This window comes from Chrysemys picta, chromosome 3 (assembly GCF_011386835.1).
Source record: "Chrysemys picta bellii isolate R12L10 chromosome 3, ASM1138683v2, whole genome shotgun sequence".
NCBI classification, from domain to species: domain Eukaryota; kingdom Metazoa; phylum Chordata; order Testudines; family Emydidae; genus Chrysemys; species Chrysemys picta.
Genome location: NC_088793.1, coordinates 41,112,631 through 41,138,127, shown reverse-complemented (window position 1 = coordinate 41,138,127; position 25,497 = coordinate 41,112,631). Strand labels below are relative to the sequence as shown.

Sequence of the window (25,497 nt, the reverse complement as noted above, 5' to 3'; positions counted from 1 at the left end):
TGTTTTTATGCGCATCCCTATGGGACCAAAATGCGACACACTCACTCAGCTTAGAGCTGCACATTTAAGCCAACAAGGGATATGATTTGGTAAAAGACATAATTTTTTTGTTAACTGATATAGATTTTGTCATATTAAAGAGTTACAAATGTTCATAAATATTAATAAAAATATATCGGTTCTGATGGCACAAAATTAGACCGTGTGTCGTCGTCTATTATGTTTATTATGGCTGGGGCCTCAAAAGCTGGAAGTGGCCCGGGCCTCTCTGGACCTCTGAGAGGGCCTGGTGGAAACATAGGTGCCCAGGGGACTTAGGCCCCTACAGGGCTAGGCAGCAGCTGACTGCTGGCTTTGGAAATGTCAAAGGCACCTAAAAAGGCAGATGAGCGCCTAAGTGCCTTTGAGGATCTGTGCCTTAGTGTCTCACAAGTATTTCAGAATAGAAATAACAAGCCTTCTCTCTAGTCTGGAAGATAAATTGTGTGATTAGCTTAAAAGGGTGTTTTTCTTTGAGGAAGCAAGCAGGTGTGTTGTGCGCAATAAGGAATTATTCAGGGAATGCCAAGTTTGACAACAGGAATTTTATATTTAGATCTCATGCCTTGGGAAATCACAGATTTGGGGATACGTATATGAAGACCAAGAGGATAATTTCTTTACTGCAATCTGTATGTTTTCTTACTAGCATGTTCGATCACAGCTGAATGCTTTCTGTTTACTATTCATTCCATTATAGCTGGCATGCTTACTTTAGCTAAAGCTCATGGCAGCTATTAATAATCAAAAGAAGGCAATGCTTTGCTATTGAAAATTACAAACAGTTCTAGCTGAGACATTATTTCTCTTCAGAGGGCCTCTGACTTTCTGGGTTTAGGAAATGAGGATGGGCAGGAAAAGAAGGGAGTTTTATAGGATCCAAGTCCTGTATAGACCAACAGGGGTCTTTCCCTGCTTAATTATTAATATATGGAAGGAATGTGACCCTATTTTTAATCAATCCAACCCCACCCCAGTAATGGAGAATGAATCCCAAAATGAAGCAAATGAGATTTCCATGCAAGTTAAAAAACACTGGGCCAAATTCATCCCTGCTATCCTTTGACAGGTCTGCAGCCGCTCCCACGAACTTGTATCTCCTCCTCGCCTCCAGCTCCAGCTCTTCATTTTCCCACCCCTCACCAGCTGGCACACCTCTCTTCTGATGGCCATGGCTGGGACACAACTGCTACTTCTTATTAAGGCCAGCTGATAAATCCCTGTCAGCTGGCCAGATGCTTATTAGTCTACCTGCCCATCTGGCTGCACAAACTGCTGCTACTGCCACACCGTACTCTTCTTCTCCTCCACCCCCTTCATATCTCCCACTCCACCCCATTCTGACCTGTCACACCTCTCTCTTTGCCTGCAACAATCTCCTCCAAAATACCTCACCCTATTTATCTGGACATCTACTTCAGGAAGTTCCCTGCTAGCATTGATTTTACTCCTCCTCTTTGCCCACGAATTAAACAAAATGAAGAGAAATGAAAATCTTCACAACACTAGTGCTCCACCCTTCACATTTGCTATACCCTATGCCCAGTCATCATGTCCCTTTTGGTTAATAGGGCCCTGTCCATAAGGGGTTTTATGTGCAGAGTCCTACAGAGCTTCGTCTTCTGACTCCTCCTGTGCAATGTATGAGAGGAAACAGTCAGATGTTTTGTAGTGTCATATATGCATTACACTGAGATCTACATCTGATCTGCTTCTCATGCAGCCGGCATGTTTTCCCCATGTCTTATGGAAATGGAGAGATGGAGATGATTAAACTAATTTAAACTTAGGTAAAATGGTAGAGATGCTTGTAAGCAAAGGAAAACCCCTAGCAGTATGGACTAGGACTGTGATTATGCATTCTGTTCTTCCTGCGGAGGCATGTGCCTGATCTGTGCCAATACAGTCCATACACCTGTGTGACAGGGTGTGCATACCCCACACTGGGCCAGTGGCCAGAAAGGGTTAACACCACACTATGGGCGGAGGAAGTCCTGCCCCTCAGACCATACTGGGCATGCTCCAAGTGCTATGCTAGTATAAAAGAGAGTGGCCTGGCTTCTTTGGTGGAGTTTCCAATTGCGAAGCTGTCAACAGCCCTTGCTTGTGGGAGCTGAAGAGCTTGAGAACTAGACTGGAGATCTGTGGCCAATGGAGCCCCAGGGAATTACCTGCATTGAGGAGCCCAGTGATCCTGATACCCCATGGACTGCAGCTTCAGGAAGCACGGTAGGAAGTGACCCAGGGAGAGTGAGTGAGTGGTATCTCCCACCTGTGTGAGATCAGCATGTTTTGGTGGGATTCCCTGCTGACCCAGAGGAGTCATGTGGGTCTGTGCCCCCCTACTGGGGCTGCCAACCCCCTCAGTTTCAGCCCCTTGGGTATTGGTCACTAGGCTACACTGCCCCATATTGGAGGGCTGCTGTATTGACTCTGGCAGCTAGTCTATGCTGCCCCAAACACCAGGGCTGCTGCTTTTGCTCTGACCCTTGGACCTCAGTGTGGTGGGGTCTGAGACAGTTGGGTAGACAGTAATCGCAGTCTCCACAAACTCACTATCCATCCTGGTAGGAGATGGAGTGTGCATACACCACCACAATTTTAGATACTATTGAATCCATCGCTGTTCTTAACAACATTGATGGTCTTTTACCATCTGTGGTTTGCCTGGGGCGGTGACCATTCCTTGTATTAGGGTCTCATCACAATGACCTATTTTGTTTAGTATAATAATCTATTGTTCTTAACAAAAAGAAGGTTATGGAGGTAAAGATCAAAGTCTGTAAATACCTACATGGGTAACAAATATTTAATAATGGGTGTCTTCCATCTAGTAGACAAATGTATAACACAATCCAATGGCTGGAAATTGAAATTAGACAAACTCAGACTGGAAATGAGGCATAAATTTGTTACAGTGAGGGTAATTAACCATTGGAACAATTTACCAAAGGGTTGTGTGAATTCTCCATTACTGGCTATTGGATTGGATGTTTGACTAAAAGCTATGCTGTAGGAATTATTTTGGGGAAGTTCTACGACCTGTGTTATACAGGTCAGACTAGATGATCATAATGGTCCCTTTTGGTCTTGGAATCTATGAACCTATAGCATTTGTAAACTCAAATGCCAGATTAAAGTGTTTTATTTTTAAATGTTCCCCAAAATTTCCACCTAGTGCTTAATGTAGTGGCTCATTTCTTAAGTGGAGCATATCATTAGCATTTGATCCCAAGCCCATTGAAATCCATGAAAACACCACCACTGACTTCAATGGGTGTATAAACATAAACATATGACATCTATTTTCCCTGATTCTGACTGTGCCGTTCAAGTCTTTGTTTAGGATCTGTAAAGCCCTCAGTGGCAGGCGGAGGGTCCCATCCATTTGAGAGCTCATCCCTGCCTGAATACTCAATAGCAGTGGAAACTTGTTTTTTCTGGGTTCATGATGTTACAGCAGTTACGGAATATGGCGATTTCCTGATGTCAGTAGTTTTAGGGTAGATCTTTCCATACTAAAACAGGGTGCTCATAGCAGAGGGTCCATCGCTCTGGAAATCACGTTCTCTTGCAGGCTGCCAGACCCCAATGTTGGCAAGCTATAAGGTGCAATGTAAGATGCAGCCCTTTAGTCAGGCCTCCCATTGGCTGTTGGACCATTTCAGTATCAGGGAATGGAGATTTTTATAATCTTTTTGAAAAGAGCTATTTATGTAGAGGTTTGTTTTCTTTAGTGTAAAGCAGACAAGTTTTCAGGCAGTGAGTTCACCTATAAATAAATTCAGTACATACATGACTGGACTTTTTGTAGATTTTTTTTTTTAATATTGTTGCAAAGGAGAATTATTAAATTCACTTTCTTTTCTTTCCTTTTTTCCCCTGCAGGTTCCCACAGTTTGATGCTTATTTTAAATTTATTTTCCTTTCCCATGTTCTTGTTTCTTTTTGATAATGTACATCTAATTATGAAAATAAAAAGGGGCCAAAGGGTTGCTTTTTGGAGTGATGGATGTTTAGTACAGCTGGAGTTTGCATGAGATTGTAATTCTACTTGAGGATATGGTTTTGTTGATAGTGTGGGAATGTAGTAATGCTGCAAATTCTGTAATGTAGAAAATAATGTCCTGTGAAATTTAGGTCTGCAAACGTGATTAGTCATTGCAGGGAAGGAGTGGAGTTTTGTACAGTACCTAGTATGTCTCTTTGCATCTCATAAATTGGGCATCAAGTTTAGATGTACAGCACAATAGACTGACTGCCCATGAAGCCTGCGCCTAAAAGATGATGAATGTCCTTAACTCTTATTGACGACATCAATGCTTAGGGATCTCAGCGATTTATAGGATTGGACCCTAATAACAGACTAATCAGGGATAGTGTAGAGAGGTACTGTGCAAACTTGGCAAATCGTGCAACTTTGCTCAGTCATCTACACAGTAAAATACAATAATGGTTCATTACAAATAGACAGAATGAAATGATGAAATAGCAGTAATGCATTGCACATAGCAATTTTCATCTTAGTTCTCAAAGTGCTTTACAAACATGAATGAGTAGTATTTTCCTCATTTTACACATGAGGAAACTGAGGCACACAAAGGTTAAATGACTTGGCTGACATCACACATATCATAGGTGGCAGTCAGAAGCTGAACACAATGTCCAGCCCCTTTCTCTAACCATGTCACTGATCCGCAAGCACTCTGGTATTTCACTCCTAGATCTCTTGAGCAGAGATTACCAATCATGGCCAACTGCACTGTGTTTTGGTGATGTAGATTCATTTCGCCTGGAGACTAAGATAGCAGCTCACAATTTATTTCCACTTGTGGCCAAGGCAGGATAAGACCCCAGAGTATTCAGATATGCAAAATAGTGCACTAACTCACACCACCATTTAACCCCCCAATAGGTGGAAAAACATCTGTTTAAATTTTGTATTGTGAAAGGCTGTCAGGCCTGGAAAAATAAGTCTTCTATTTATGTATAGATCTGCTATAACTTTATTAGGGGCAATATGAGTCATTACTCCTACCTAGAAGACTACCTGTATGGATAAATGAGAAGTTCATTCTCCATATCCATTCAATACTACATCACCAATACACACTGCTGAGATGGCTACCACAGTGCTAATTTGGAAGGATGTTTCACGTTTGGTTAAAGTATATAGGTAATGAAATGGATTCTTGAGAATGGCAAACAAAAATCATTGGTCCAGTTCTGTCCTTGCATACACAAGTGACTCTCAGAAAGGAGTTGTGCCCATAAATCTGAAGGCAGAATAAGCCCACAACATATCAGCATCCTGAGATCATTATCATGGCAAATCCCAAAGGGATAGAACTGTCTTGCAGATCAAGTGTCACCCAGATTGATCTCTAACTGGAATGGTCCCTTTGCAAGGTTTTTTTGGTCACTTTCATCTTAGTGGGAGAGAAACTCTTGACTGTTTGGACTACATGGCCAATTGACCAGATTATTGCAGGCTTTAGCATAAATACCATCATGACGTGAACTGACACAAGAGGGTTGTGTTCTGAGATGTAATTGACAAATGGAAGAGTATTCTGAGAGTCATGAAAAGTGCCTGTAGACATTGAAAATAAAAATAAAGGCTTTTGATACTGTCTCACATGACCTTGTCATAAACAAACTAGGGACATACAACCTAGATGGAACTACTATAAGGTGGATGCATAACTGGTTGGAAAACCATTCCCAGAGAGTAGTTATCAATGGTTCACTGTCAAGCTGGAAGGGTATATCAAATGGGGTCCCGCAGGGATCAGTTCTGGGTCCGGTTCTGTTAAATATCTTCATCAATTATTTAGATAATGGCATAGAGAGTACACTTATAAAGTTTGCAGACGATACCAAGCTGGGGGGGGGGGTAGCAAATGCTTTGGAGGATGGGATTAAAATTCAAAATGATCTTGACAAACTGGAGAAATGGTCTGAACTAAGAAGGATGAAATTCAGTAAGGACAAATGCAAAGTACTCCACTTAGGAAGGAACAAATCAGTTGCGCACACACACAAAATGGGAAAGGACTGCCTAGGAAGGAGTATTGTAGAAAGGGATCTGGGGGCTATCGTGGACCACAGGTTAAATATGAGTCAATAGCGTAACACTGTTGCCAAAAAAAAGCAAACCTCATTCTGAGATATATTAGCAGGAGTCTTGTAAGTAAGACATGAAAAGTAATTCTCCTGTTCTACTCCATGCTGATTAGGCCTCAACTTGAGTATTGTGTCTAGTTCTGGGTGCCACATTTCAAGCAAGATGTGGACAAACTGGAGAAAGTCCAGAGAAGGGCAACAAAAATGATTTAAAGGTCTTGAAAACATGATCTATGAGGTAAGATTGAAATAATTGGGTTTGTTTAGTCTGGAAAAGAGAAGATGGAAAGGAGACATGTTAACAGTTTTCAAGTACATAAAAGGGTGTTACAAGGAGGAAGGAGAAAAAATTATTATTCTTAACCTCTGAGGATAGGATAAGAAGCAATGGATTTAAATTGCAGCAAGGGTGGTTTAGGTTGGACATTAGGAAAAACTTCCTAACTGTCAGGGTGGTTAAGCACTAGAATAAATTGTCTAGGGAAAAGTGGAATCTCCATCACTGGAGATGTTTAAGAGCAGGTTAGACAAACATGTCAGGGATGGTCTAGATAATACTTAGTCATGCTATGAGTGCAGGGAGCTCACCTAGATGACCTCTCAAGGTCCCTTCAAGTCCTAGGAGTCTATGATAAGGATTCAAAATGTATTGATATTATTACTATACACTTTTTCAAGGCAACCATCATTGGTGTTTAGAGCCACGCTCAAATGTTTAAACTGCGTCATTAACATTCCAAATGAAGGGGCGCAAGAATCCCACCATAAGATTGTCTTTTGTGGTCTACTTTTTTACATGAGTCAGTCTCTTGCTGACTTTCCAAGCATCTGACACTGTAAGTTAAAGCTGAACCCTTAATCATGCAAGTAAATCAGTGGAACTACTTGTGTGAGTAAGGATATGTGATTAAAGTTTCTGTGAGGCCTATCGAATTTTGATGACTTTTAGCCATACAATCCCCAAACTTAACTCAATTCATCCATTCTTCTCTTATCCCATTACTAAAGAACATTCCCTGCATACTACAACATTGTACTTTAAAACAGGCTTTTATGCTGTCATTGTAATAGAAATACAATTATGAAACAAAGTAAACATTAGTTCCTAATATGAGCCAAATACAATACAAACAGCCAAGGATATTCATTCTGGCATTGCCTCTTTACAAAATATCTCACACAATTAAAGTGCCACACAAAATCCACCTTTTCCCCCCTTGAAATCCCTCCTTACTACATACCCCTGCAGCAGAGTGTTTTGACATTAATTTAACAAATACAGTAAGTATTTATAAAAAACAATTAAAGAGTGTAGTTTGAAGGACTTTACTGTTCAGCACACACAACTCCAATTGACTTTCATATGCTATATTGATCGTCTAGATTTGAACTATGGAGTGTTTGAGCTAGCTCACAATCAAGACAGTAGGCAACTTCCTCTGTTTGTTCAGTCTTCAGCATACCATTGATGCTCAATAAATAAACACTAATAACTAAAGAGGCTAATGGCATTATATTGCAAGAAATGTGTAAAACTAAATCCCACTTTAATACCTTGTGAGCTTGATTGTATTTTTCAGGTACTTTTTATGTTTTGTTTTGGACTACACAGAATATATTTCCTTCTATCTGCGTATGCTCTCCTAACGTCATTCATTGGAAGTTCTGCTGCAGTGCCATATACTCCTGCATTTCACCTTTGAGAGTCTCCTACCTGCAGTCTCGGCACATGTCAGCCAAAAAGGGAGGAGAGAGGGAATAGTATTAGCTGATTTCTTGCTGGCTGAAAGTGAGGCTGCCAACTTCTGTCTCCTAGTGTGATTGACAGGTGTAAAGCCCACTGAGTATACCAGCGGTGAGGAGGTCACCCGGGGCATGAGAAACTGAGTCAGCAGCTCTTAGAACCAAAAAGGCAACTATGAAGAGGGTGGGAAATGCAGACAACTTCAGGCCAGGGAAAAATTCATTCTCTGATGGCTGTGGTGAGGGGGTGGGGGGAATGCAATTCTGTGTGGGCAGGGAAAGGAGAAAAGACTATTTTGAATTAGACAGGAAAGGGAGAAGGGGAACATGATCCGCAGCAGTTTATTTATAACCAAGTCTCTGAAGCAAATACCTAATCTAGAAACTTCATTCACTTTTCCTTTGACTATGGTTTTTTGACTTGTACTCTACACAAATCCAGAAATGCATAAAGACACAACTTGTAGCAAAAATAAACCCCACAGCTTTTATGCATGAGAATCATTGTACAGTGCTCAGTGAAAGTACTTACGTCGGGGGGGGGGGGAGAACCACCCAAACTATTTAAACAACTCAGGTTTTCAGGTGAAAAATGAAACCTAAAATGAACAAATTAAAAAAAAAAATCTTTAAACTATAAGAAAAGGTCTCAGTGCACTAAAGCCTGTGAAGTAGAGCTGGGAGGGGAGGAAAGGAGAGGGGGCATCTGAGAAATTTTCAACAAAAATGGGGAAAAAATGAATTTTAAAAAAAGAGAGAAACCAAAATTTTTGGGTTTGTCAAAAAACAAAATAGCAAACATTTTTAAGTTGCTGAAAACCAAAATATTTTCAGTGTTTTGGTTAAAAACCTTAATTTATGCAAATAGCAGATCTCACAGTTCTGAAATTGCTGAACTTTTTATACTGTACCAAACTGAGGTAAGCTTTCAAAACAAAATGGAAACTATGTGAAACCCACTTGCTTTCTGGTGACATTAAAAATTCAAAGCTTTGTCCAGGCTTGTCATGATATTCATTAAGGTTTGTGAACTTTTCAAGTGATCCCAGATCCAATTCAAAGTTAATCGGGGTAGATTTTTGTTTTTACATTCAAGCCCATCTGAAATTTTTTTAGTTTTCCATTATTTGGATGCAAAACCATGTCATAATCTACAGTTTTGTTGGAATTTTGTTTTGAAGTTTCTTTGAAATACACATTTAAAGCAAAAATGAACAAGGCCTTATTTTGTATGCATCACAAGTCGATATCTACGTTGTTCAGCTATCTAACTGCTGCATCATCGAGGGCAGAATCCACCCTCAAATCTTCTAATGGTGCACTTTTCAACCACATTTGACCATCTGCATTGCTGTCACACAATGAAAATTGTGCTAAATCAAATGGGGGATGTGTTCACTTGCCTTCTTGTGGCATCCCCCATGAGGAGCATAAAGTGAAAGGATAGTAGACAAAATGCAGAACACAGGCTTGCATTCTAAGTGAACATGGTATGCATCTGCTTGAATCAAAACCAAAGAAAAAATTTCTCTGAACCTAGCCTGCAGAGTTTCACCCAGTTTGGTTTAACTTCTCAGTGATTTAATGATCTGCATCCCACCTACCGTGCTCTCTCTGTTTTAGGATTTATAGATGCTTATTACCCAATTAAAACAACTGAAGACTTCCATACACTAGTGGTCCTAGCCAATTCTTCGGCTGAGTTGTCAGTTCCCTTTAGAGTTTAACTCACCACTCTCAGATCTGCTCCCCAAGAAACACTCCGTAACATTCTGGATGGTAGCTTAGTAAATATTTAGACACTGGCAGAGTGCTCTGTGAAATTCATGCACGAGTTCTTCCATTTGCAAAGTCCATAGCACTCAGTGGAAGGATAAGGTTAGAAGAAACAAAGCACTTGAATTGTTCTCAGAAGGATCCCACATTTTCTCAAGAGGCCCCAAAATGCTGGGATTCCATCCTCCTCAGACCTCTTAATATATATGTGGGTATGGCGCCTTGCATTTCTGCTTTCTTCATTCTAGACTATACTTTTTTCAGTTTATAGCCCAACCCATAGTATGCACTACCCTCCACGTCTGATACAGTTGTAATCTCCTCTATGATAGAAATTCTAAGTAATTAAGAGAAATGAGTAATCAGTGGCAAAATATATTTGTGAGGTTGTCATATTTTGCCCTGCCCCACAACGTTCTATTTGCCTTTAGAATGCTCTTCAAACTAAAAATAAAATATTTTTCATGTTTGTGTAAAGTACATACATGAGGTTTCCTTTTTTTTTTTTTTAAACTGGTTCTTTTCCTCTGTCATGCTTCCTCACCTCAGACCCCTGACAGAAATAAGAAATAAAACCCTTCTTGCTAGCAGGTATTACCCAAATACAACATTCTCCTTACTTCATCTTAGGGACAATGATTCTTTTGCCTTTTCCCCTGGATTCCCTCTGCCTAGTGCTAATTATTACTTTTTGGTGGGAGAGCAGAAGATGCATTCCCTTTATCAATTGGGTCTTCAGTCTTCTTAGCATATGCACAAACTGCCTCATGTGTCACGTGACCAGATTCATCACCGAATTTGGTCTGCTGGTTGTATTATTATTTTCCATGGCTTGGGCCAGGTACTGACGGGGAGTGCAATGTGAATGCTGATCCAAGCCTCCTGGGTCTTCAGTAATGGACCCAAACAAAATACTAACACTATTGCAAGGTATAAGGTGTTGAACCATTTCTGTAGATTGTGTTTTAATAAATAGGAAATCCTTACTGATGGCTCTACGGAAAGTGATCCACAATTCCTCTAGCAGAGAGTGTTGAAAGAATGTAGTCAAAACTCTGCTTTCCATACCATCCACATCACATTTAGACAAGATAGGTTCCTGTCTCTCTTCTTACTAAGCAGAAAGTTTAGTGCAAAGCAAACATGGTGACAGAAATCTAACGAAGCATCTTTTATTTAACAATATCATTAAGACTTTGTCACACTGCCCCCCCCCCCCCCCCCCTGCATAATTCAGGGCTAAAACTTTACAGAGGACAATAACTAGTATCCTGCACCTAAATCTGGATTCACACAGAAAGATTCGCTAACCAAACATCTGTCCTATTTGACCTAAATTAAACAATCTGTGACATGAACCAACCAATTCTAAAAATTAGTGATAAATAATGTATATACCGTACGTAGAGATAAAATAAAACCACACTATTAAAAGCAAGATTGGACAGAGTTTAGTGGCTTCAACTCTCTACAATCATTAGAATATCAATGCATTTGATATCTCACAAGGTTCATCTATTACTGTATTAAACAGTTTTGCCTCTCTGTAATATTTGCCTTCCTTTGTAGTGATCAATGAAATAAAACTCCAGAATATTGACTGTGGGCAGTTAAGGCCTGATCCAAATCCAGATGAGCTCCATGGAAAGACTTCTATTGATTTCAGTAGCCTTGGGATCAAACTCTTCCATAATGCTGAAGAATGCAGTTTGTCAACCCTTAGAGAAAATAATCCATTAATAAACCAAATCATTTAAGTGAATAAAGGAAATAAAATAATTTTGTTGAGGGAGTATAGCTTGGGGTAGAAAGATAATTGGAGAAAATCAATACATGGTCTATATGAATGCCTACTAGGATGTTGCTTTTCTAACTTTGTCACACTTCCTGGACTGTGTCAATATGCATATACTGAATAAGATACGTGTATTAATAAAAATTAGTGAGTAATAGATGCACAGACCAAAAAAATAAAAACCAAGCCAAAACAAACCACCCACACCAAGGAAGCAATTCACAACCATTTCATCAATTACATTCACGTTAGTCCAGAGACAGGGATGTCACTACAATTTGGGAGTACGCAATATTTTATTAAAGGCCTGCTTGTCATTCGAATCAACAATCTCACATCCTGCAACAGGCTTCTTTTGATCTATCTGTCTGGGGGCTTCTATAGCCCCAGTGCTGTTATATCTCAGCATCCAACAGCTTTATTTCCCTCTTCAGTTCAGGCCCTCTTTTTTTTAATATTTCATCACCATGGCCAGTCCAGTCTGGGATTAAGCTGCTCCATTTATAGCTTCCTTCCAATCAAACACTTGCCCAAACCTTTTAACATATGTGTGAAAGATTTGTTTAAAACACATTGTCACTTTGATGAAAGTTAAATTTAAAATCCACTCAAAAACATGTGGTAATAGTCCATGTCACTATTAACATTTTATAGTCTCAGAGTGGGTTTACAAGGAAGGAACAAAGGGCTCCTTTCTACAAGGTGCTGAGAGTTTTTAACTACCAGTTACTTCCAAAAAAATTGTGCCTTAAAGCTGAAATTTTCAAAATTACCTACAGGATGTGGATGTGCACATTAAAATTAAAGTGAATTGGGCATCTAAATCACCTTGATGGTGTGGAGAATAAGGGAGCTATTAGTACTATTTTCTTAAGGAATAGTACATAACTCAGTTTACCTGCTTGATATTATTCTGTCTGACTACACCGAGTTGAATAAAAATGGTCTGTTAGGAATAGCAAGCAGGAAAGGAAACAACGGTAGAGAAGGCATGTGGGGTAAACAGTTTCACAGGAATTAAGATGACAATGGCTGGACCATTAATTGGGAAGATGGTGTTTTCAGGTGCCAGGACAGTTACACTACTGTTTTGCCAAGGCCAGAGCCTAGAGATCATAAAGATCATAAGCAGTTAAAAACACCCCCCCTGGAAAAGTAGGACGGGGGAGGGTAAAAGTGGGGGGTGGGAATTGAGTGGTCAGCAGCTACTGAGGATGTAGGGGGGAGAGAGAGAGAAGCTGCAGCAAGGAAGTCTCTCCCAACCCACAGAAGGTGGTATCTGGTGTAAGTGGAACTTAGCAAAACTTGCAAGGAAAGGATAAGGTTCAGGTAAGATAAGATGTAAACAGACTTTTGTTGTTTTAACTCTTTCTCTGCTTGCTACATACATCTGGATGAATAAACGATAAGCTTGTTTTGAAGGAACTGTTCTTAGTCACTTTAATCAGCAACTGATCATAAGCTCCTAGGGGGAAGTTTCTTGCAGATACCAAATACATTTGGCCCTGTCATGCTATCAGAGGCAGGGAACAAGGGGGCTGCAACCCAGGGATCCAAACTAAGTGATAGAGTCACAGGGTTCTATGCACAGACAGTTAAAGGTAGCAAAACCAGTTCCGTGAAAGGTGCACTCAAGAGGGTCTGCAAAAGGACAGGGCCAGCTGCACTTGGGCACCATGACAGGTGGCTTTGAAAAGCTCTCCATAATTTTCATGTAAAAAATTAAATGCATGCTGGTTCCATGGACTTTCAGGACCTTTCCACCTGACATAGAGGACAGGAAGTATTAATTCCCTTCTGCTGCTGCTGGTTGCCATAGGGAACATTCAGGATTCTCTCTGCCAGGAAAGTCTGTGATATTTAATCAAATTCTTGATAGTCTGGGGAGCCCTAAGCTCCTTTCCACTACGCAGGGCTAAGAGGAGCGAAAGAGTGAAATACAGGCTGAAAAGAAAAGGAGGGGAGGAAGAGGAACATGTATGAGATGCACTCGCATCCCTGCAAGCACAAAGATACTCACTTCATCATCGCATGTTCTCTTCAAAAACTGGTATATTTCACAGTGGAACTGCTCCAGGAAGCTATTGCTGCTGCTTGTAACATTATCTCCCCCTTCTGAACTGCAGGCTGTACTTCCTGCAAAGAAGGTGAACCAATGGTACCATGGCCATGTTTCTCCATGGCTCCCTGCCAGGAGAAACAGGGAGCAGGCGCGTCTCAGTAGCGATCCAACATCTTGTGTGAGGGAAACCAGATTCCCTTGTGAATCTCAGGACACATGCCTAGAGGGCCATTTCCCATATGGAAACCTGAACCAAGCAGCAAAGAGAGCCTGAAAAAATGATTATTTTCCATTAACACTATGTAAGAGTTAGTCTTTCATATATATTAATAAATTAGTGAAATGAATTGAACATTTTTGTGTTCTGTTCTCTAACAACCTATCCCATCCACATTGGAGCCCATGGCAAAGCTCCTTTTGACTTCAGTTGGTATAGGGTGAGGATCTGTCTAACTGGTAACATGGATGATAATACAGTGTATACTTCATCAAATATGTAGGGACCTAGTGACTTACTGTATAAGGACTTCATCCATACTAATATTTTGGTTCACTTTCAACTAATAATTTAGTATTCTTTCAATCCAAATGGTAGCCTTTAGAAACATTTTCTTAGTGAAGTATAGCATATAGAAAACACCTCAAACACTGAGGTTATGTAGGTGAAAACAGTTATGTAGTTATTGAAGACAAATGGTAAAATCTTAAGGGTCATCTCTTTACTAAGCCTACTACATTTATTTTTTCCTACTCTAATTTTGTTCCAACATCTACTGTTGTTTTTAGGAACTAACTTGCAAAATTATTTCATACAAATCTGGAAAGGAACTCATCTATTCTAAAGGTAAAGAACTGCATTTTTTAAAAGAAGAAACAGCCTAGGATTTACTAGTGAAGAATGACTTTTATAGTTGTGACAAAATCCTGTTTGACAGCCTTGTTTATGTTGGAGGAAATAATGATTGCTGACAGTCTGAAGGACCACCCAGTGTTTTATTTACATTTGAAACATTTGAAATCAGCTCTGTTTAGATAATGTTTACATTTTGCATCTGGCTTGCCTGCACATGTTGCTTGCATGCTGTATTAAAGTTAGTATATCACATTTGAATTATAATCAATAATTTCAAAATTTCACACTGTCAGCTGAGAGCTATTAATGTGAAGTTGTTGAGTCTCCTGTTAAACATTTTGTTCACTTAGATCTTGGAATCTAGCTGTTAATGGAAACCTCTTCACATTATAGAAAATAATTGTGGAGGTTTTTATGTAAGAGCATGAAATACCTACATTCTGATTTATTTCATATTCCTCCTCTAGAGAGCCAAAGAAATGTATTTATTAATGTAATAATTTGTAACAGAAAGGGATTCCAAGGTACATGAATCCCTAGGATTTGGCAAGCACATTTCTGAATATATTGTAGAAAATTAGCAGTTTTAAATTAAGTAACCCTGGGTTAAGACCATCCATTCAGCAGCACGGTACTTTTACAAGTACTTAAATAAGAAAGATGCTTTGATGTGATCTGTACCAATGAAGAACTTCTCCCTTCATTTTATATTGTTTATCTCTTTTGCCAATCAGTTCAGAAATGTTAAGTGAACAATAACCTGCTGGGTATTTTAGCAATCTGAATGAAAGGCTTGGACAGAGCTCTTCTGAACATAAAGAGCCAGGGGTTATATTTTTTCCATTCAGCTTCCACCTTAGTAACAAACAAAACAGAACAACAACAAAAAAACTTTAATGTGTCAAAAGAAGCATCAGGAATTAATAATTGCCAGTATCCTGTATCATTTTCTGTTACTAAAATAGATATGAAATTATTTTTATTATTTTTCCCAATATCTTTCCCCTCCACTGATTTTATATATATAATTTTTTTTCCCCCATTCTTCACTCAGGTTTGCACTGGTATATCAGTTTGATGTATGATCCAGTTTTGGAACTTACTAGGAGTTTGAAATGAGGTCGCCTTGAGCAACTTAGTGGGTCATGTGAGAGGAAAGGATGGACATGCAACCTCTACATCTGAACTGAAAGAACAACATTTGTGTATGGCACTTATCATGTAGACTGATCTCTTAACTGGATGAAGAAATGACACTCTAGCAGGGCAAGCAATCTTCAGTATTATAGGCTTTGACACTGCATGTTTCATGTAGCAGAAGTGCTCTTATGATGCTTATACTTCACTTCATAGCATGAACAAAACTGAATTACATTTATTGCAATTCTTGAAAGGCTTTCTCGGGTATGAGAGCACTCAGCAGTACACCAAACTAAAAGCAGCCTTTTGGATACTCACTATCATAAAGCAAACCCCTTTATCTGACAAAGTGTGGAGGAAAATGGTACCTTGATTGTTTTCCCCCAGCCCTTTATGGTGAAGACAAAGAAAACACTTTCTTGCTCAGAGGGCAGCTGCAGAGTGGAATGAAACTAGTCAGTATTTTTGACAGATCTTAAAGTTCTTCATGCAGCTGATAAATATTTAACTGCAGAGGATAAATATCAAGCTGGGTACATTCAAACATTTCAATGAGATGGACAGAATTTATTCTTTGGTGATGCAAGTTCCAGCCTAGAGAATAAGTAACAATTTGTCAATATGGTGGTTATAACCATTCAGATAAAGGCTAGTATGTAAACATGTAGTGAGGAAAAATAAATACCTTGTCTGCTGCTCCATATGAGATATTGGAAAACTAAATTAGTACACGAGGCTAGTGAGTTTGCTGGCTCTAAAAAGTATTCTGATTAGATGGGTCCTCAAAATTATGTAAACAGATATCAATAATCTTCTCTATATTGTATTTACTTGAACAGGATCCTGCTCCCATTGAAAACAGAAATAATCATAGATTTCAAATGATAGAGGGTTTGTTCCAAAGCCCATGAAGTCAATGGAAAGAATCCCATTGATTCCAGCGGAGCTGGATTACATCCATGCTGTTAATTATTTTAGTTTTGCTACAAGGAAACTTAAGATCCACATTTGAAAAGAATTAAATCAGATATGCAAAAGAAGTGACCCAAAACATATCAGACACATTTTACGGCTGCTATGATTTATAAAGGGTTATGTTTTTATACATGTTTGTCAGAATCTGATTGCTGACAACTAGTGAGAGTGCTGCTTTGGGTTTATGGCTGAAATGTGGCCTTAATTTTGGAATTAAATATGAAGGAAGGAAATTAGGAACATTAAAATACAAAGGACACATTGAAGGAAATGCCAGACTGAGTGCAACTAATAATGCGAGTCAAATTTTAAAGTGTAATTGGCAGGTCTATGTTTCACAGAAAATAAAGACTGAAGAAAGTCTCACTATAACTTAAATCAAGATCAATCCTCAAAAAGACTGCATCTCTGTTTAAAGGGAAATTTGTTTTGGCTAAAACTTGTATTTAATGAAAACAATGTACAATGGTACTCATGTATATGTGATACTTTGTAAACCCAAAATATCCCCCAGAAAGGTGTATGAACTGAGGCTGTCAATAGTAAAAATACATTTGTATCTATATATTTCCTCTTATGATGCTCAACAGTATTGCCCAGATATGTTGTGAGATTTAACTCATGTTATTAATTACTTAACCAACAATTAGAATATAAAGTGATTTGAAGTTTGAGGATGAAAAACACCATATCACTGGAAATGAAGAGGAGAATATTTCAAAGTATAAGCAGATACTGCAAATATCATGGAGAAAATAAATTTACAGAGCCCTATAATCTTATTGTTTATGCGCCCAATGGATTACTTGGTTTTAAAAGGCCACAGTTAGCGTCTACAGATAACCTATGTACTTCTTACCATTAGTAAGAATTTATTTATTTAACCAAACTTTTCAGGAGAACTTAGCCACTCCAATGATTACACATTACCTACTCACTGCTGAGAGGGGAAAGAGGAGTAGTGTTTAACATTTATACTGGAGGCCTCAATAAGATTGGGACCCCATTGTGCTAGGCACTATGCCAACATGCAGTATCTAAGAGCCTCTGCCCCAAAATGCTTACACAGTCTACAAGATCAAACATAACAGATGGATGAGATAGCAAGTGCGTAAAAGAAAACACAGGATAACAAAAACAATAGGATGTCTAAGCACAGACTAGCTGTGTGTAAATTTCTTAGCCAATCAGTAGCTGTAATAATGGATAAATATATGGATGAAGTTACAGTATTCAGCTTGTGTTATTTATATAGCTTATAGCAAAATTTCATAAGCCTAAATTGTCTTTCAGAAGCACATCACAGAGGTGACATCAGACTCACATCATCCTCAAACTCTGCAATCAAGCAATTCTCTACCATGAAGCCTGGATCTTTACTCAGCCAAAACTTTTATTAGTGTAAAATATAACTGCATACCAAAATCAAACTCTGCCTGTAATTTTCTGCATTCCTTTTGCACTTATTATAGGTATTTGTATTTTGAACAAGATAGAGATTCTCAACCTTGGTGTTGCAAACGTGTCAGTGGGCAGGGACAATCCTGACATTTCCGTATGGCTAAATGAAAGAAGGGGCCCAGCTAGATAAAGGAAGATCCTGGTAGGTAAAAGGTTGAGAATCGCTGAACTAAGCAGTTATACAACCTCAGGGCTGGCTCCAGGCACCAGCTTCTCAAGCAGGTGCTTTGGGCGGCCGCTCCGGAGAGGGGCGGCACATCCAGGTATTCGGCGGCAATTCGGCGGACGGTCCCTCCCGCCGAATTGCCGCCGCAGATCGCGATCGCGGCTTTTTTTTGTTTGTTTGTTTGTTTTGGCTGCTTGGGGTGGCCAAAACCCTGGAGCCGGCCCTGTACAACCTACAATGCCTTTCAGTTGCTGAAAAGTCAGATCTAAAGACTGCTCTCACTGATGCAGATGTAATTATGGAGTAACTCCAGTGCAGTCCGTGAAGTTACACTGTATTTACAGCTGCACCACTCCTTCATTTGTGCTATATACTGTAGCTATAAAAAATGAATAAAATCTATTCACTATTAGGATTAGAGGTAGATGAATTGGTGTGTTCTCAATAACATTTAGACCCAATATTTCCACAGAATTCCAACCAAAATTGGTGAAGGATGAAGCTGGTTAATTTTTTTGCTTACACTTAAGGCATGGGGGAAAAAATGAGTTAAAAACACTAAGAATCTTTCTTTGTAATATTTTGAACTCAACCAAGACCAAGAACCAATGGAAATCTCACAGACACACCTATTCCCATGAAATTTTCAGACTGACCTGTTTCTAGTAAGTGTTGGATAAGTCTGGATGCTCAACCAAACTGTTTATAACAGGGGTTCTCAAACTGGGGGTTGGGACCCCTCAGGAGTTACGAGCCATCAGCCTCCACCCCAAACCCTGCTTTGCATCCAGCATTTATAATGGTGTTCAATAAATAAAAAAGTGTTTTTTATTTATAAGGGGGGTTGCACTCAGAGGCTTGCTATGTGAAAGGGGTCACCAGTACAAAAGTTTGAGAACCACTGGTTTATAAGGTCATTTTGGCCAAGATTTTCAAAAATAGATGCCTGTGGTTAGGCTCCCACATCTAACTTTAGGCATCATAAATAGGTGGTGTGATTTTCTAAAGTGCTGAGCACCCATGACTTCAATTAAAGTAAATGGAAGCTGCTGAATACGCAGCTCTTTTGGAGATCAGACAACTTATTTATGTGCCTAGAATATGGATTGAGTTTAACGAAGGGCACATTTTTTAAAATCTTGGCTTTGAGATTTGTACAAATTTAATTATGGATACGGTACAGCAACACCTACCAATCTGCTTGAAAAAATGCAATAGACTGCCCATTCCCCAACGAGCCAACACTCAGCACTGAAGATCTTGCCAAGTATTTTCCCCTCTCCAACATCCTATTCCTGGGGAAATAGACAGTCAGGATGTTATTTAAAGGAAGGTTAAGTAGGTTTGAGCAAACCTCTATTAAAACACAATTCTTAAATAATTATTTATATGAAGAATAATTAGGAAAAGTAGATCCGAGAGCAATATTTTTGTGTAAATTCCAATAGATGGAATGCTTGCCTTGGCATGAAAGTCATGGATGGGATTATTTACTAATTTGTTGCTGAAATGCAGCAGATGTTAACCTCGTGGAGATTTAAGCTTGTATATAAGGAAGGATTTGTTATCATCAAGGTTATGAAAAGGCAAAATCTGATCAGAAGTTATGCAATTTTTATGTTGGTTTAGGATTTAAAACTAATATCCAAAAAATGACAATGCTACAACTCACTGAGGACAACTCTATGTAATTAACATACATTGCAAAGAAGAGTTTAACCATCCTGTATGCTTTAAAATGTGCGCGCACTTTCAAATGTGTTACTAATTATTTATATATTATTATTAAGGCTACATTTTAGTCTATGGGTATTTTTAGTAAAAGTCATGGACAGGTCACAGGCAGTAAACAAAAATTCAGGGCCTGTGACCTGTCCATGGTTTCTACTATATACCCCTGACTAAATCTTGGAGGAGGGGTGGCCCGGAGGTGCTGAGGGTGGCAGTCTGGGGGTACCATGGGTGCTGGGGCGGGGAGGCAGGTGGTGGTGTGTGGCCCAGGACACCTGCTGCTGATGGGGGAGGGGGTGGCAGGCTCCCTACTTGGCTCCGTGCCTCCCTGAAAGCAGGGACATCCCCCTTGCTCAGCTCCTAGGCGGAGGCGTGACCAGGCAGCTCTGCACACTGCCCCCGCCCCAAATGCCGGCTTCACATTGGCTGAGAACTATGGCCAATGGGAGCTGCGGGGTGGTGCCTGCAGGTGGAGGCAGCGCGCAGAGTTGCCTGGCCACACCTCTGCCTAGGAACTGAGTGAGGGGGATGTCGCCACTTCTGGGGAGCCCCCTGAGGTAAGTGCCACCCAGAGCCTACCATGCCCTGCCCCCTCCCACACCCAAACTCCTGCTGTTGCTGGGGGGCGTTGTGGCCTGAGACTGTCCCAGCCGTGGGCAGTGCGACTGGTGCAGGGGCTGCCTGAGCTGTCCCCAGGCCAGGCACATCGGCCGCTGCAGAAGTCCTGGAGACCACGGAAAGTCATGGAATCCGTGACTTCCATGACCTCTGTGACAACTCACAGCCTTAACTATTATCAAAGGCAAAGGACTTTACTCCTTGTGACTAACAGCCTTTCCCACCTCTCCCTGAACATTTAACTAACAATACTACAGTTGGGTAATGTGAGGGAGGGATAGCTCAGTGGTTTGAGCATTAGCCTACTAAACCCAGGGTCGTGAGTGTGAGTTCAGTCCTTGAGGGGACCACTGAGGGATCTGGGGCAAAATCAGTACTTGGTCCTGCTAGTGAAGGCAGGGGGCTGGACTTGATGACCTTTCAAGGTCCCTTCCAGCTCTACGACATAGGATATCTCCATCATTTCATTTCAAGTATTTCTAAAGCTCCCAGTTAAACATGGCAAGACCTCAGTGTGGGACTGAGGGGCCACAGATTGTCAATTCTGTTTACCAGATCACACTATCCTGTCTATTTACTCAAACCATTACTCTTTGGAGGAAGTACTTTGTGCCCTCCAAAAAAATAAGGAAAAGCAAAACACATGCACAGGTTCAACACTGAAATTGAGTGTGGTGCTGTCTGAACAAATCACAAGGGTGACATTTGAAGAAATCTTCTCCAGACTAGAAAATCAATCTTTGTTTGACTTCAGTGGAAGGAAAGATTGAAATAATGAATGCTAAAATGAACTGTAGGGACAGGTTAACTCATCATGTGGCACATACTGCATACAGGGATGATTGTGATTTTTCTTCTTTCTCCTTAATAAGCTTCTGATGTGTATCATCTAACAATAGAGAATTTGGAGGCTCTCTTTCTACCTATTGCTGGATGGTAAAGCAATCCTTATGAAGGCAGTTATTTCTGTAAATGTTGCGTGAAATATTGCGAGGATGTTTGAGTCCCAGTTTTTCAAATATTGGGGACAACACTTGAGCACTGCAGAGGGCATGTCTATACCTTTTTTGCAGCTCTGGAGATAGAGAACTGGAGAGCTTTTCAGTGGAAGAAGCTAAATTGACAACCAGAACCCACATATTTACCTCTGCTTCCAAAATAGCAAAACCCATTGTCAGAATTAGTGAACCCGGTAGACAGAAAGGATTATAGCAACCTTTGCAGGCATGATTGAAATAAAACAAAAGTCCTAAGGATGGGGGAATGATCTCTCCTTAACACATTTTTTTTGGCTGATAAAGAACAACCTATAAGGAAGTGTAATTATATCCTTTGATGCATTAGGAAAAACTTACTAACTGTCAGGGTGGTTAAAGCACTGGAAAAAATTGCCTACTGCGCTTGCAGAATCTCTGTCATTGGAGTTTTAAAGACCAGATTAGACAAACACCTGTCAGGAATGGTCTAGTTATTCCAGAGTCCTGCCTTGAGTGCATGTGACTAAACTAGATGACCTATTGAGGTCCGTTTCAGTCCTACACTTCTATGATACTATGCCAGAAATTAAATAATGTTAATTCAGCATGGCCCAATGGATAGAATGCTGAATTGTTAGTCAGAAGACCTAAATCCTATTTCTATCTCTGCCACTGACTTGCCATATTGCCTTGGGCAAATCACAATCTCTCTGTGAACAAAATTTACTGCATCTATAAAATGGGAATTATTTTACTTACCTACCTTTGTAAATTAAGTGGAGATCTATGGATGAAAAGTGGTATAGAGATGCTAAGCATTGATATTTAACAATATTACTCATACACCATCAAATAATGTTTCTTCTATTCATTCATATTAATCCTGTCTTCTCTTTTATTTTCCCCAAGTTGTCCTTTCCTTTAACACTAAGTGTATAAAAATTTTTCTAAAGAAAAAGGAGGATAACTGTACAATTTGAACTTTTTTGCTAACTTACATTCTAACGCAAGTGTAAAGCTTATCTGTGCAGAAGAGAGAGATTTTTCAGGGAACTGAGGACCATCAGGGATAGCTCAGTGGTTTGAGGGATAACCAACCCACTGAGGAGGGGAGGGATAACTCAGTGGTTTAAGCATTGGCCTGCTAAACCCAGGGTTGTGAATTCAATCCTTGAGGGGGCCACTTAGGGATCTAGAGCAAAATCAGTACTTGGTCCTGCTAGTGAAGGCAGGGGGCTGGACTCGATGACTTTTCAAGGTCCCTTCCAGCTCTAGGAGATAGGATATCTCCATTAATTATTATTATCAGAACCATCACCACATTCTGCTTCAAATACAAGCTGCACTTCTTCAACCTTGCCTCTTCTCTAATATAAAAACACACAATTTAAAAAACACTTACCGAACAAAACACTACAGTGCACACACAGTTCTCCCTCTAGGAAGAGGATTAGAGAAAGAACGAATCACATACAACAGATGATAGTCACTTATTTTTATACACTACTGGAAAGTACTTGGATACTACAATGATTAGGGCTATATAAGAATCTGTATAGAATTATTTGTCCTATAACCAAATATATTGATATTAGATTTGTAAAAAAATTACTAATCTAACCAGTACACCTTGTGATGAATGTATTAGAGATATGTAACTAAAATCATTCTTAAAAAATGATACTTAAGAAAAAAGGAAATTTATTCTATCATATATTCCTTTTTCCACAATCTCCCCTGAAATAAATGCTCACACATTTTCTGAGAGTCAAGCAAAACTACAACGGATAGGTAGCTTGAATAGAGTTTATTAGAGAATATTTATTATGGATTAAGGAAAGAGAACATTAGAGACAAAATAACTTATTAAAAATCAAAATACTCTTCTAATATATCTTTTTATATTTATAATTTTTTTTCCATACAAAAATCAACTCTAAAAAATGTGTTGTAATTGGAAGCAGAATAAAAACATTTTTATAGGACAATTTGTTAAAAATACAAATTGTAAATTGATTGTATATCATCCAGTGGATATTTCAGAAAAGAAGTTTAGAAAAAAAAAACCATTAAGGCCATTGAATGCATTTTAGTTACAGTTCGTGGTAACGTAATTGGCTGGGAAGATGCCAGTTTGTCCTCGGATGCTTCCTTCCCACCAGTCGAACTGTGAATTTGTTTTGGTTTTGACAATGATTTTATCTCCAGCTTTGAAATTCAAGTCACCTGGTTGCTGTCCTTCAAATGAATAAAGTGCTGTCACTTCCATAGGTTTACTCCAATTCCCTAAAAAGAAAGATCAATTGAAGTCTTATTTTATTTTAAAAAGATTTTATTAACATGTTGAATTTCATGTACAGTATATTCTCAAATTCAGTATCCCTAAAAGATGGAAAGAACCACTAATAAGGGTAACAAATTCAGTGTATTATAGTTTTATACACACATACTCTCTTTCTCTCTAACTGCAGATGTAATGAAGCTCATTTTCAATACATTCTCAGATTGGTCTATCATAGGGATGGTGTCCCTAGCCTCTGTTTGCCAGAAGCTGAGAATAGGCAACAGGGGATGGATCACTTGATGATTACCTGTTCTGCTCATTCCCTCTGAAGCATCTGGCATTGTCAGAAGACAGGACACTAGGCTAGATGGACCTTTGGTCTGACCCAGTATGGCCGTTCTTATAATAAATATGTCATGTCACCATGAGCACAGTGAAAACAGAACCTCAATACACAGACTGCTGATCTTCCTCTTCAGGGGATCAATCCTGCACCATAAAGTGAATGGGAGCAGGACAAAGCCCCAGGGTGTTGAAGAATCAGCATTCCCTAAGACATAGCTGAACACCAGGGCAGGCTCCGGGCACCAGCTCAGCAAGCAGGTGTTTGGGGCGGCCAAGGGGAAGGGGCGGCACTTTGGGCTCTTCGGCGGTGGGTCACTCAGTCCCTCTTGGAGGGAAGGACCTGCTGCCGAATTGCCGCCAAAGAAGAAAGCGGTGCGGTGGAGCTGCCGCCGATCGCGGCTTTTTTTTTTTTTTTTTTTTTTTTGACGCTTGGGGTGGCAAAAACCCTGGAGCCAGCCGTGCTGAACACAGTGTGCAAAATCTTAAGAGCTATTATGGAATAACAGTAAGTGTCAGGTACATATTTTCAAGCCCTGACTCCAATCATAGCCAAGTAGCACCCCATCTCCCAAATAATAAATGGCTCTCATTCCCATTATACTGGGTCATTATTATACAATCAAATCCATCTATAAAATAAGACAGGAGTATGTGTAAGAAAATGTACATAAGAGCTATTCCCTCTACGTAGGTGAACCTGGCAATGGAATAATATGTATCTAAAATAAGGAACAATCCAGCAATTAAAAGAATTAAAACAAAATAGTAACACCAAAAATTATTTTATATGCAGACCATATTACATGAATATTATCTCACCTGAAAGTCTTTGACAAAATAAAAAGAAACTGAAGGTTTGAAAGGGTCCAGTTTTAAAGTAAATTACATAAAATCAGAAATTGTGGCCAGTAGGGCTGTCGATTAATCGCCATTAACTCATGCAATTAACTCAAAAAATTAATCATGATTAATTGCAGTTTTAATCACACTGTTAAACAATAGAATATCAATTGAAATTTATTACATATTTTTGGATGTTTTTCTACATTTTCAAATATATTGATTTCAATTACAACAGAAAATACAGAGTGTACAGTGCTCAGATTATAGCATTATTTTTATTACAAACATTTGCACTGCAAAAATGATAAACAAAAGAAATAGTATTTTTCAATTCACCTCATCCAAGTACTGTAGTGCAATCTCTTTATTGTGAAAGGGCAACTTACAAATGTAGATTTCTTTTTGTTATATAACTGCACTCAAAAACAAAAGAATGCAAAACTTTAGAGCCTACATGTCCACTCAGTCCTACTTCTTGTTCAACCAATCGTTAAGACAAACAAGTTTGTTTACATTTACAGGAGATAATGCTGCCCACTTCTTATTTACAATGTCACCAGAAA

The 25,497-nt window shown here is 39.4% G+C and overlaps 1 protein-coding gene and 1 long non-coding RNA gene across 3 annotated transcripts in view; one reads left to right on the top strand and one right to left on the bottom strand.

Moving 5' to 3' along the window:
* Nucleotides 1-2,122: 2,122 nt before the first annotated feature.
* Nucleotides 2,123-17,733, top strand: LOC135982211 (uncharacterized). Its single transcript, XR_010599452.1, has 3 exons — nt 2,123-2,268; nt 14,328-14,385; nt 15,449-17,733. It is a non-coding gene; the product is annotated as an uncharacterized LOC135982211 (long non-coding RNA).
* A 5,521-nt stretch (nt 17,734-23,254) lies between these two features.
* Nucleotides 23,255-25,497, bottom strand: part of SH3YL1 (SH3 and SYLF domain containing 1) — a 100,505-nt gene continuing 98,262 nt past the window's right edge. Inside the window, exon 10 of one of the 2 annotated variants that reach the window (XM_005289664.4) lies at nt 23,255-23,748. In XM_005289664.4, the coding sequence (XP_005289721.2) occupies nt 23,552-23,748 (197 nt within the window). In that variant the 3' untranslated portion in view covers nt 23,255-23,551. The remainder of the gene's footprint in view (nt 23,749-25,497) is intronic. The other variant, XM_042848771.2, reaches the window with a different exon arrangement.